Source organism: Bombyx mori, chromosome 6, assembly GCF_030269925.1.
Source record: "Bombyx mori chromosome 6, ASM3026992v2".
Lineage (NCBI taxonomy): Eukaryota > Metazoa > Arthropoda > Insecta > Lepidoptera > Bombycidae > Bombyx > Bombyx mori.
In genome coordinates this window covers 1,828,013-1,841,815 of record NC_085112.1, presented here as the reverse complement: position 1 = coordinate 1,841,815, position 13,803 = coordinate 1,828,013, and the positions used below count along the sequence as shown (strand labels likewise).

The window sequence follows — 13,803 nt, the reverse complement described above, 5'->3', positions numbered from 1 at the left end:
TCTCATAAATTTTACAATGTCAGATATCAATAATTACTACAGATTTTTTTGTTATTACTACGTTGATTGTTAGTGATTTAGAATTACACAATCTTCCATAGTTCATAATCTAAAATATAAAGAACGTTACAAACTCATATAAAATTGATTGTTTTGATTTCTTGTCTGATTTCAAGTCACAATAATCTCAAGAAATCTTACAATAATTTAATTTTGACAGGTGACTAAGCTTTCTTCTACTTCTTCTGAAGCTCTGAGTCGGTCTCTTCATTGCTAAAGGTCGTGCCTAGCGTAAAGTGTTGATTACTCGATGCGCTATGGTTACCCACGCCTTCCTGTCCTCGGCGATCTTATAATATAGCTTTAAAACAATATGAATAACATCATTACATACTTTATGAGTTCAACAACGTATTTACTGCCAATAATCGTTCAACTTTAAAATGTGTTTTATGTGAATAAATTCTGACAGCACTTTTAATTATAAAAATTGAAACGCTTAAGAAATTGATTTGAACTCTAGATTCTGAGTACGAAATTCAATTTGTTCCAAAATGATCAAAATGACCAACACTCCTTTGCCTACCCAAGTATCTAAATATTGGAAACAAAAATCTACGTTTTGTGGAACAATGTTCTTTAGCTTGGAGTTATTTTCTACCTTTGTTACACTTGTGAGAAAAGTGTATTTGTTGTTCTCTTTTTTCAAATATTCCATAGTTCTAGAGAACGTTAATGCAAAACCTGAACTTAAATTACACGGCACGTTTTTCTGGCGTTGTTTGTATTCCGGCATAAATGTTAAATATCGAAATTTATGTTTATTTTCAATATTTCACTTAGAATGTCATAAAACCTATTTAATTTTATGAGTGTAACTTTGATTTTTTTTCCAAAATTGTGCTTAATTAGCTAAAAAAATCACGTCAGCACACAGGGGCTTCAGGGGACGACGATAATGGCTGAACAACCTCGAAATTGTAGAGATGGGTGGCCGACTCTAAATGAAAGAAAATGCATATGAATTGACAAACTTTAATCGAACATCGTGTAGCTTTAGCTTTATAAATTTTAATTGTAAGTAATACATTTTCGTACTTAGCTGCTATACATTTCAAGGTCGCTGAATAAAATTGACCGATATTTTTTTTTTCAGACAAATAAACATGTAGCCGTGAATTTGATAATATCACGATGTTCGCAATAGCAGGTTCCACATTCCCATGACACCAATTGTTTAATCAACATACATGGACAAAACATAGTGCCGCCTTCATAACCCAAAAATATAAACAATCACAATGGCTTCACAATCTAACACTGCAGGACCGAAGCCGAGCCAAATGTTCCACATCCCGAAGGCCACTACTATAGATAAAATTGGCGGGATCCACTGTCACATATGTAAATTAACTTTCGGTAAAAAAAAAGAATATGACGAACATTACGTGGGGCACAATACAGGAGAGAAAGAAACAGTTTATACTTGTGTCATATGCCATAAGCAGATAGCTGGCTACCGGAGTTTCCAGGGGCATTGTTACCTCAAACATGTTGTCAAAGACAGATTTACGTAAGTTGGGCCATATATTCACTCCTAAACAAATGAAATAAATAGAAGCCTTAACATTAATTATATTATCAATAATCAACATTTTAAATAAGTCGATTTCATCTACTAGATATAATTTTTGTCTTACTATGGAATAGTGTAATATAAATCTGTGTGTAGAAATAGAGTTTGTACAGTAGCCAACAAAGAAAACCACATATATTCTTTTTTATGTTCTTTGATAGAGCAGGTAAGCTTTGTGTTGAGTTGTTACTGGAGCCCACGGAAACATTACAACACAAATGGGGCATAAGATTGGGGTCTGAATTTGAATTTATAATGGCCAGCCACTATACGCTAGTCAAAAAATATAAAGTGCTCATTTTGAAATAATTTAAATACATTTTCAGATGCAATGACTGCTATAGAATGTATTCAAAACAAAGCTTGTTGCTGAAACATATTGCATCTATGCATACATTCATATGCAAAATATGTAAGCAAAGGTAAGTGTAGACTGTTGATCAAAAAGGTTTTCAGTCACAACTTAGATACTTTAAATGATGATAAGTAATATAGGACTTCTGATATCCGATTATTCCATGAATTTGTTTTGTATTAAATAATTTTATTTATTACAAAAAATTTAATCTTAGATTTCCTTTCTTCATTTCTTAGCAAGTCAATTCTTTGTTGCAAACAATTGTGTGTTCAAAAATATGAGTAAAATATCAAAAAAATCCTTAATTAGAAAAAAAGCAGTAGACAACAGTTTGGCTATACTCCTAGTATTATGGGTGTCCTTGAGTAACGAGAAATGATGCCTAGTTACCATCAGATGGGCTGTATGCATGGCTGAGTATGATGGATTTATGTTAAGATTAACTCATATATCTTTTTTAATCTATTTCAGTTTCACCTCAAAAAACGAACTTCTCATTCACAATATCATCCACAAATCTGAGAAAAACAAAGCACCTTTTCCATGCATGACATGTGGCAAGTATATAGATACAGCAGATATGTGTGAATTGCATATCGATGAGGCCAGTTCGTTTACATTTCCGTGTCCAGTGTGCGAAGAATCATTTCCGAATCGACCGGAGATCCTGAAACATTTAACCAAGCATTTTGATGATGAAATAGAAATCAATACTGATACGAAAGTGTTGATTGAAGATTGCTCCGTAAACATGGTCGGTGTATACTGCTGCTTCTGTGAGGAAACTTTTAACAATCGCATCGAATATGATTTGCATTACGAGACTGAGCATAGCGACAAGGAACTTGTTTACACATGTACAATATGCAAGAAGCAATATAATAAATATGCATTGTTTGGCAATCACTGTCATTTCCATATTTCCAAGAACAGATTCGAGTGAGTATTTTTGTTATCATACTGTGAATTATAAACTAACATTGATTACTAAAAATAATTCTGGTAAACAACAGAAAGATTATATATATTTTTATAATACATAGTATTATAATATTTTACATAATAATAAAGAAATAAATGGAATGAGTTGGGTAATACTGATTTAATTTAAAAAGGTTATGTATCCAAATGGGAAGCTTCTCGGCCTAATTAGTTAGACCATTACTATACAATACAATTCAATACAATTCAGACTTCCACCTTAGGGTAATCACTAGAGATGAAACGGATAGTGGTTTGGCTGGATACCGAATATTCGGCAAGCTGCGAGGCCGGAGCGCCGGATATTCGGCCTTTTCGGAAATATTCGTGAGCGTTCGGGTGTTGTCGCACGTGAGCGGAGATCGCGACGACTCGGTACGACGACCATTTGGTATTCATTCACCACAATTTGCCACTTGACAATGTTGAGTATTAAACAAACGTCTTAATAAAACAATCACTTTTGACGTGCGGTTATAAAAATAAAAGTTGTCCATAACTTATTGTGGTATTATTTGCTTTTTGTATAACCGTGAGATTTTATTAAATTTTACTATCCGAAATCAGAATAGTGAAAACATGGCCGGATAGGCCGGTTATCGGATATCCGTTTCATCTCTAGTAATCACTAACAACGAGTTGGTTCGTCTTACCTATCTAGTGCATTGGTAAAAAGTAGATTCTCCGATACTGTAATGTTACTGTGCTTTAGGTGTTCGGAGTGTGGCAAGCTGTTCCCGCGGCTGTCGCTGCTGGTGCTGCACCGCGCGGCGCACGGGCCCGGCCACGACCCCGAGCGGCCCTTCCCCTGCTCGCACTGCGACTGCACCTTCTCCACGCTGCAGCGCCTCACCGAGCACCACCGCCGCGAGCACCCGCACCGAGACATCCGCTGCCACAGACCAGGCTGCGACCTCACGTGCGTATCCCTCCACCATCTTCTATCAGCATTGTTATTAAACGAGACTTTTTGGCGGGAACGCGAGGAGTGAGGTTGTGTGATTTGTTTTATTTTGTCTATTTAGTGCTTATTCAGGTTTAATAACGGTGGTTTATTAACTGTTCAATATCTGTGAAAGTGCACAAATGTGGGAAAATGAAACAAAGCCGCTGGACGTAACTTCTCGGGCTCCTTCAAAAAGTCCACTGAAAAAGTCTCAGTAAATGAGATTGTCATCCCATATCATCTCATTTCATTTAATTTCATCCCAGTTGATTAATGTCTCAAATTAATCATCTTCATTTCATTTTATCATTTTTCATAAAAATAAGAATATAACCAGGCCATAAAATCAGTAAATCAGTAAATAAAATCATACTTAAACTTCTCATTCCTACATAGTCTATGGTCTCCGGTAACTGCTTAACACCAGGTGGGCCGTGAGCTCGTCCACCCACATAAGCAATAAATAAATAAAAGTGCCCAGAAATACTGTTTTTAAAATACATTGAATTTCTAATACTAATATTTTAACAGTATTCAACCTTTTTATTCTATCGTGCCAGTCTTGGATCAGCAAAAATGGATATAACATTTAAAATCACTTAGAACCTTCTATAAGAGCTGCTTTGCTGGCTATTACTTAACATATTGAACAAAATGACGGACACCATGTGTCCACGGCATTCCTTCCCCTCAGGCTTAAATGTATCAAGAATATCTGTCTGGTTGTAGCTGGAATAGCCCCTAGGCTATTAGCGAATAGGTAGGGAGAAAAAACAAGAATCGTCCAAAAATCAATTGGGAGTCTTTATCAAAAAAAATTATCAAGAATTAATTTAAAAATAATGGGCGTCTTACGGAAACAGTGACTACTCATTATTTTCGAAGAGATGCCAAATGCCAGACTCAGGGGTCGAGTGCGCCCCCCTGGACCCGACTTATTGGTGGTCACAGGGTGTCCATCTCACCCATTACGCAGCTAAACATGGTTTTTAGTCTAGTGTTCAACGTGTTAACCAGTAATTTAAAAAATAAAAATAGCAGTAAAAATAAATAAAAACTTTTTAGACAGTATAGAAAAAAAAAACAGCTATTTGAATGGGGTAAATTTAATTGAAGTTCAATTAAGAACATCACACTGTTGATGCTAATACCAAATAAAACGGACCTTTAATTACAAAGATAATATTTTTTTGCATATTAAGCGAAACGTCGCTTAAACCATATAGATTTTCCACACCTCAATATGTAGTTTCAAAACATAATAAAAATACGCCCCAATAGCAAACCGAACTAACAACTAATTTAGTCTTTTTTATCTTGTTGATCCTAGTCTGGATGTTAGAGCGAAGTCATATTAATATCGTGTTCTCCACTGGTCCTTGATACATGTGTAAATTTTAAAGTTAATCGGACTTCTTGAAGTCAGTTAAAATTAAGTTCACATATTTTTGTTATTTGAGCTAATTAATCAAAGCATGTTGAAATCGAAATAACTCTAAATGTATTAATTAGCACAATTTTTTCTTGTACAGATTCGAATCGTTCAAAGATCTGATCCTCCACTACCCGAGTCACAGCGACGAATATTGCTGTCGTCAGTGCGGTCTTCAGTTCAGCACCCTCTCCTCCTGCGAGAAGCATCTAAACGTTCACGCCATCAAGCATTACTCCTGCCCTGTCTGTAACCAAAGATACCAGCACAAGTACCAACTTATCAAGCACATACCTCAACACTTTGAAACTGTCTTCCATGTTTGCACAACATGCGGGAAGTCTTACAACGCTAAATCGAGGCTCATACAGCACGCGAAAACTCATACGTTAAGGCAGTTCAAATGCACTTATTGCAGAAAAGCATTCCTCAAAGATTATGATCTACAGCAACACGTGAATATTCATATTGGTTTACTTCCCTACAAGTGTTCGTTATGCCCCAAAGCATTCGCTAGTTATTCGAATCACTACAAACACATGCTTCGCGTGCACAATGTCCAACCAAAATCTAAATCGAATCTACAAAAAAATATCAAAGATCCATCCAAGAAAGAATGCCATGACAAAGATACGAATGAAGAAAAACAATCTGTAGTTGATCAAAAGCCGTTAGAGCAAACCATAATGGATACGGATGATAGTACAGTAGAGAGTATTGATCCCATCGCTCTTGAGAAGGAATTGCAGATGTTCAATGAGACCAACAACGGGGACACTGTTGATGGACCCCAACTTGCCGACATCCAGCCCGACAATAGTGCTGTAGCTGTCTTTGGTGAGCAAACAATTATATTATAAGCTTGACTAAACTAAAATTTAAATTTAATTTTAAAATCATCTAAAATCTTACCCTCAACTACTGATGAATCGACCCAAAAACTAGTTCGTTGTTAAGTACCCTTAGACGGCAGCTTCGTTTTCTACATTTAATCGGCACTAATTCTCATTTTCTTCACAATTGAGGCCTATAAATCAAAGGGAGCTAAATCTAAGTTTGTCAAATATTCAGGTAAACTACAAAAATCGGCCCTAAACACGTCATTACGGATCCTACCGATCCATCGAAGTACTGCTCTTGCTAGGACCAGCGTAGCAACACTCCCGACTTGAGAATCTGAAATAATTTTGTTCGGATAGCTAGTATATTCTTTATTTTAAAGCAGATTTATAAAGAATGAGAATATTACTAATAATCTGAATTTTAAATGATAAAACTTCGTTTATTAGTACTTAGTACAGAGTAAAAATAAAATGTTTGAACTTAATTTGTTAGATATTTAGCTGCACTTGTTATAACATGAAAACACTAAAGCATGTTCAACTAACTAAACAAGATAGTGCCATTGTTAATCCATTTTACGACATTAAGGCGTTCAGCTGCCTTTGATTTTATAGGCCTCAATTACTACTAATTCTCAAAGTACAATTAAATGTCTATTCACTGTTCAAGTGGTGATGGATTTTTAATATCTCATCATATCTTTTTTTTTATTGCCTTTGCTAAAAACAAAGTCTCAGTATAAACAGGATGTATTGTCCCCTATCAACTCCTAAGGATATTTTACTAGCTATGATAGGCAGACTATTTAAGCAGTTGCTTAGGCCTATAAGACTACTAGTCACCTTGAAGTTAACGTCTAAGTAATACTGCAATCATGAATAATTTATTATTTCCTTTGTAGGCAGACGAGCATACCGCCCACCTGATAGTAAGTGGTCACCGTCGCTCATGGACGTCAGCAATGCCAGGGGCAGAGCTGAGCCATTGTCTACCATGCTAAATAGCAGAAGTGATCGCTGATTTGAAAGTGGTTGGGGCATGAATTCAACAATCCTGTAGAATGATAAATGAGGGTACCACTGCGGACAGATCTAGAAACTAGAAGCAGTAGCTTTACAGATAGGAACTGAACAAACTAACATTAAGATCATCTGATCATTAGAAAACCATATATCATTGCAGATTTCCAATCAAACAATTCAACATTCCAAACGTCCATGGTCCCTCCGGAGTATGGCCCCGACTTTGTGAACAAGGCCATCGAGAGCTCAGCGTTCAGCGGTGACTACATAGACCTGGATGACCACCTCATGCCCCACATTGACCCACTGTTGACCATCAAGCACGAACTGTTGTCCCGGCCCGCCTGGGAGCCGCCCATCATTACCACACTGTACCCGCCTTACTATGAAGACGTCGCAGACTCCAGCAGGCTTTCCATCATGAACACTGACATATACTAATGCAGTATGTTTGGTGAGCACCAAAATATTGCTACATTTTATATTTGCACCCATTAAATTGTATTTTCAGAAGATTTCATAGTTATAATAAATAAATTAAAAATATTTTACGGTTTATGGTTACTACTACCTATTACTACAGCTTGAGTGTAGACCGGACATCAACCGAACAAATGAGAATGAATTAAACCGTAAAATTGTTTTTTTTTTTAATAATTTGTTAACTTTACATTATTCATTATTGTTGTCTCTCTATTTATAGATTGTAATAATTGATTGTTGATTAAGAGCATTTGTGCTAACCATAGTAATGAGCGGGGGACCACTCCTGTGTACTTGACAAGCTAACCATTTATACCTCTAAGACGATTTTTCAGTCTTCAGTTCAGTTGATAAACAGTAGTTATTATTTATCACAGATTTCAAATGTTTCTTTTTTATTTTCATTCAGAAAACAATCTGATTGTCTGTGGTTTTTCATTTAAAGACAGGTTTTGTTTAGGCAAATTAACACAAAGTTAAAGATGTTGTAGATATAGTAGGTTGATCGACTTTTTTTTAGTATTGCCAATTAAAATCTGATGTTTGAGTCTGAGGATTGGAAAATCGACTACAAATGTTAAAGGTTCATAGTATTTCTAATGGCCAAATGATATTCGCATCCAATAATATTGTTATATATAAATTTGTAGTCGTCGTGGCCTAACGGATAAGACGTCCGGTGCATTCGTGTTGAGCGATGCACCGGTGTTCGAATCCCGCAGGCGGGTACCAATTTTTCAAATGAAATACGTACTCAACAAATGTTCACGATTGACTTCCACGGTGAAGGAATAACATCGTGTAATAAAAATGAAACCCGCAAAATTATAATTTGCGTAATTACTGGTGGTAGGACCTCTTGTGAGTCCGCGCGGGTGGGTACCACCACCCTGCCTATTTCTGCCGTGAAGCAGTAATGCGTTTCGGTTTGAAGGGTGGGGCAGCCGTCGTTACTATACTTGAGACCTTAGAACTTGTATCTCAAGGTGGGTGGCGCATTTACGTTGTGGATGTCTATGGGCTCCAGTAACCACTTAACATCAGGTGGGCTGTGAGCTCGTCCACCCATCTAAGCAATAAAAAAAAAAAAAAAAAAAAAAAAAAAATATATATTTACGATATTAAAATGGATATGTACTTGTTATTTATAAATATTTAAGTAAAAGAGAATATATACATTTTCTATATATACAGTATTTACACAAATGATACATAGTATAAATAAAAATATCATTTGGTCCAATTTAATAGCTACCTCAAATGAATAAATATATTTACACAATACCTCAGTAATCCATAGGAAATATATTTTAATGTTGATAAAAGTACATTTTATAATATAGAACCCACCAAATGATAGTGTGTTAATGTTTTGTAATCATATACATAACCACGCTACCTCATGTTAGTATAAGTCGCTAAAGTAATTCATTATAAAGTATTAACTCTTTGTTTCACAAGGTGATCTGCGAATTAAACGTCAAATAAAGCATTTGATATTTTAGAAATGTTATAATATTTTGTTCGGTTAATACTGCAGGGGTATAAACACATTCTGTGTTGCCAAGATCACACGAAACCTGTGAAATAAAGGGTTGACGCACATGAAGAAACATTACCTAATAGCTGTAGAGTCGTAGTGCCATTTAAACTTAATTTTGGCATCCTTATTAATACCGAGTGCGAATAACCGATTTTCGTATTGGACATAACGGGAACGGATGTGACGTGCTATCGAGTACTTGGTGTTATCGATTCGTTTTGACGGTTACGATTTCTTTTCCACTTTAAATTGCGAGCACGTGTAAAAGACATGTTTTGTCATTTTCGATTTTCGTTATTTGATTTTACTTTCTACTTTTTTTTTTTCGATCCAAAGTCTTAGGCTATAGGCGACGAACAAAATTGTTTGCTTTTGTATATAAGTTACTTGCACTTTTAAATAATCGCATTTCGCTTGCTTTTTCTCGGGGCCATCGTCGATACGAATACGACGACATTGCTGGGAACGTTGCTGGCAACACTTAATTTCGTCTCGACTGGAGCACGATGCGACCGTAAACGTATTTGTGCGAACATCGATACTAGATCACGTTGTAGTGTCGTGACCCGCTGTTTTTATTCACAAACTATCGACGTTCCTGCTACGGAGTGACGTCCGCAATATCGATATTTACAAATTAACTTCAAACAGCCCACACGTCACAGCAATGTCAGCGTTTTGATGCATTTGAAAAAAAAATCGATTCCTTTTTATTCTTATAATATTTTTTTTAATTTTTTTTTTTATAAATAATCTCGATGCAAAGCATCTAGATGTTTAGCGTAAGTGAATCGATAGTGCTGTGATATTTTTAATGTAAATTAGTTTTATAAGAGTGATGATTGTAATGTAAAGATTGTGTACAAACCGTTGTTATTTGATATGATAATAATGTTCAGGGATTCAACCGGAATTATCGTCCCGGTACGTTATAGTTTTGACAAGTTTATTGTCAATACTCGTCGGTGTGCACTCACCGCCCGGGACGGACACCCAGTGACAAGGAAATAGGATAAGCAATCCGCTGCGGCCTTCCGGACCTTCCGGGACGCCTCGACCGCCGCGTGCACGTGCGCACTCGGGCGTGCACGTGTGCCACTTAAACACGGATGCGAAAGTTCATTAGCAGATCGATGAGCTTTCAAACTCTGCTTATGAAGGGCCGCAGCGACAAACGAGTCTTTAAATGCAAAATACCACCGTTGGTGTGACCGCCGAGACGTATGTAACGACAACAAAAAAGAAAAAAAAAAGAATTTCAAAAACGATAGAAAGATGTTTTTGTCTCCGAAATATATTTTGGGGAGAAGTATTTACAAGTATGAAGAGAGCTGTCTTAGTGATAAAAGTATCCAAAGACTGTTAGGTATTTTATAAAGTTCTTTGAACTTGAAATTTGACTTATAAGTCGGGGATATAAAAATAAAAAAAAGATATGCGGATGGCGATTTTAACGAACGAATAAATTAATGAAATAGATATTCAAACGTAGCTAACGGACGAACTTTACGAGCTTTGACACGACTACGACGCAGGAATGTCTCCGACGGACGCGGACGGCTCGCCCCCCGCGGGACCCGCCCCCGCGGCGCCCACACGGAGCGCTGGAGTCACGAGCCTCCATGCTTTTGAAATTACAAAATTTTCTAATGTTTTCACGGCTCAACTAATTATAGAGGGATTTTAGTATTCATGTAGAGATGAACGAGTATCGATTGATTTCCTCCCGATTGGATATCGATTCATTCACGATTGCGGAAACTGGACGTCTCGCGTATTTATTTGAGCGGTGAAAAACACACACGATAACAACACGCTAGATTGGTTCCTCCTTTCGAAAATTATGCGGTAGCCGATTCAATTGAATCCGATGTATCGATGGAAGACAATGCCGATTATATGATATTAATCGACGAGTAATTGAACGTGATTGTTCGGCATTAGAGGCTACCGCTTTTAAAAGCTGTCGATCGAGTGCGAGCTTGCGACAGTACATAGTAATTATATAGCATTAAATACAATTTAATATGTGTTGTGGTCCTCAGTAGAGGCTTTCATTGTTTCAATATAAATAGTAATTATTCGATACATTCTCTAATCATTAAAAAAATATATACCAATTTTTAAATTTCGTTGCAAAGGGAACAACGCAGGTTTTCATATTCATTAAACTACAAACAGTTTAAATAATTAAATGATGCAACTGTATCGATACTGGTTTGTTATTAGAAATTAACGACCCGAATCGAAGTATCGACATGCCTGTAAACGTGGACAAGCTTGTATCGATTTTATAACATCGATGTTCGAAGAAGCGAATGAAAATATTTCCATTGCTCCTTTTGCGACCGTATGTGTCCCTAGCTTTTAGGCGTTAGAAGTGTGTTGAACCCCGCGTTATCTCACTTATGTGAATGATTCCGAATTTGTGTTCTCACACGAACACATATCGACGAGTGAAAGGAAATTTCGCTTAACACGCGACATTTATCTTGGTAATTAAAAGTGCGTTATATTTCGTGTTAGTATCAACAGTTCGATATTTTTAATTGAACTTCAGTTTAAGTTTCAAATAGTTGGAGATTTTTTTTCTTATGATATTTTTTCCAAATTTTAAATATTACACGGCTGTCCTGTTGCAAAAATTTCGCTTAAATCAAATAACTTCACCCGTCGATATGCTAGAGATCCATTTAGACAGATCTCCATAGAGATAACTTGAAAGTACGTAGGTACTAACTCGAGCGATTTACATAAGGGGTTAAACACACGTTAGGTTAGATTCGAACACAGGGTATTGTGGTTCTATTTTAATGGAAGTGTTATTTGATAACTGATATGTAAGCTATATAAAGCATCTGATATCTGACGATTGCATAATACTACCCCAATACCCGTAAAGTGTACAAATAAAAATAATAAAAGAGAAATTTAGATCAACTTTAATTCTGTCTGTTTTTTAAAATAAGTATTTACGACCGGGTTTCGAAGCTTAAAAATGTTTGTTCGTTTAAAACGTTTATTACAGAAGGGACGCGAGAGATTCGAACGGAAAAAAAAACTACAAAGAAAATGAATGTCGTTCTAGGCCCGGTCCGCGTTATTTGTACTAAGCTAAATAAATTCATTACCAAAATTCGTTTAGTGAATATTGCATAATAAAATTTAATGAATGTTAGTGTTTACTTTGAAGTTAGTCGGACGTGGACGCTTACAGTATTGTGTCAAATTTATATAAGTACAAAATCGATTCTCCTGTCAATCGATTTAATGTCGATAAGTTGTAATTTTTCGTCACATCTCTTTTTTGTTTTTAAATTAATTAGGCTTATTTCTAGTTATACACAAACCGATTCGTTAGAATAATTTTGTCAGATGAAATGTGGATTTATCAATTATTTCAGTAAAATTAGATGTCTAAAATAGTTTTGTCTAGAAGAGGCCTAAAACTGTTGTTTATTAAAAGTCTCCTTGTAAAATACTTTTAATAGAAATCAAGGTCCGGGTGATCTTTTGTTACGATAAATATCGTTTGCTTTAAAGTTTCCGAGATTTGATATAAGAATAAATATATTTAAGGAGAAGCAATTGCATTTTGCACGCTTCAAGCTTCTTCAATTGTGTATATCCTAGGCCGTTACGTTTGTACGTATGCATATTAATGTCCCGTTAACTTAGATTTTTGGGATTCATTTTCTTTTAATATCCGTTAATTAAGGAAGTTGTTTTTGTAAGCGTAATAGTAATAGTTTAAGGTTTGTAAACTTCACAGGGAGATGTACGGCTAATCAAAATTCACACAATCGAAACCCTACGAAACTTTCACACGTCGATTTCCTAAAAACGATATTTAAAAAGATACGCCTCAGAATGCGTACTCGAAATGTGATATCAATTTTGATTCATTGGAAATATGTTTTCGGGAATCTTGTTTTTAGCGTGCTAATCTGTGGGCTTAGTGCGAGTCTTTTAACGTTCTCGATAGCGTAAAAGTTAACTCAATTTTGCTGGAATGTTTGTCTGCGTTTGCCGCTAGGGGCGCTGTTCCAACTGCATACAAATTTTTGTTAACTTTTACGTTATCGAGAACGTTAGATAGTGTTTGCGTTTCGACGGTAGATGTCGCGTCGTCTCCCGTGAAGTTCAGTTGTTAGTAAATGTACCGAACTACCTCTGCATGCCTCCTGGGACGACAGTAAACTAATTATAGTGTTTGTTATTATTGCTATGTAACTTTTACACATATATACTACTACTACTACTACTACTACATATGTTTATTATAAATGAATAGTTAAAAAAAAAAACATGCTAATTTTAAGTAAAAAAATAGTTGAAGTAAATAGAGAAAAGAAAAAAGTGTAAGAGAAAATTAGCGCGAGACAACAGTGTGCGCGTGTTTTCGGTTTTATTGTAATTCGCTATTGAAACTCTGTTTGGTATTTTGAGTCTATACATAATAAACAATCTGATTAGTACGAATTGACGGTTTTATTTATCGACATCGTGTGTTCTTGTTTTTGAAGTGAAAACTTCTTTAGAATCGTTGTGATTTCAAA

At 35.8% G+C, this 13,803-nt stretch overlaps 1 protein-coding gene across 1 annotated transcript; it reads left to right on the top strand.

Annotated features, from left to right (window-relative positions):
- The first annotated feature begins 732 nt into the window (after window positions 1–732).
- Window positions 733–13,726, top strand: LOC101739778 (oocyte zinc finger protein XlCOF6). Its single transcript, XM_038011463.2, has 7 exons — window positions 733–1,077; window positions 1,157–1,573; window positions 1,963–2,058; window positions 2,466–2,933; window positions 3,688–3,894; window positions 5,454–6,190; window positions 7,379–13,726. The coding sequence occupies exons 2-7, from the start codon at window positions 1,302–1,304 to the stop codon at window positions 7,657–7,659; spliced, it is 2,061 nt and encodes a 686-aa protein (XP_037867391.1). The 5' UTR covers window positions 733–1,077; window positions 1,157–1,301; the 3' UTR covers window positions 7,660–13,726.
- Window positions 13,727–13,803: the final 77 nt, after the last annotated feature.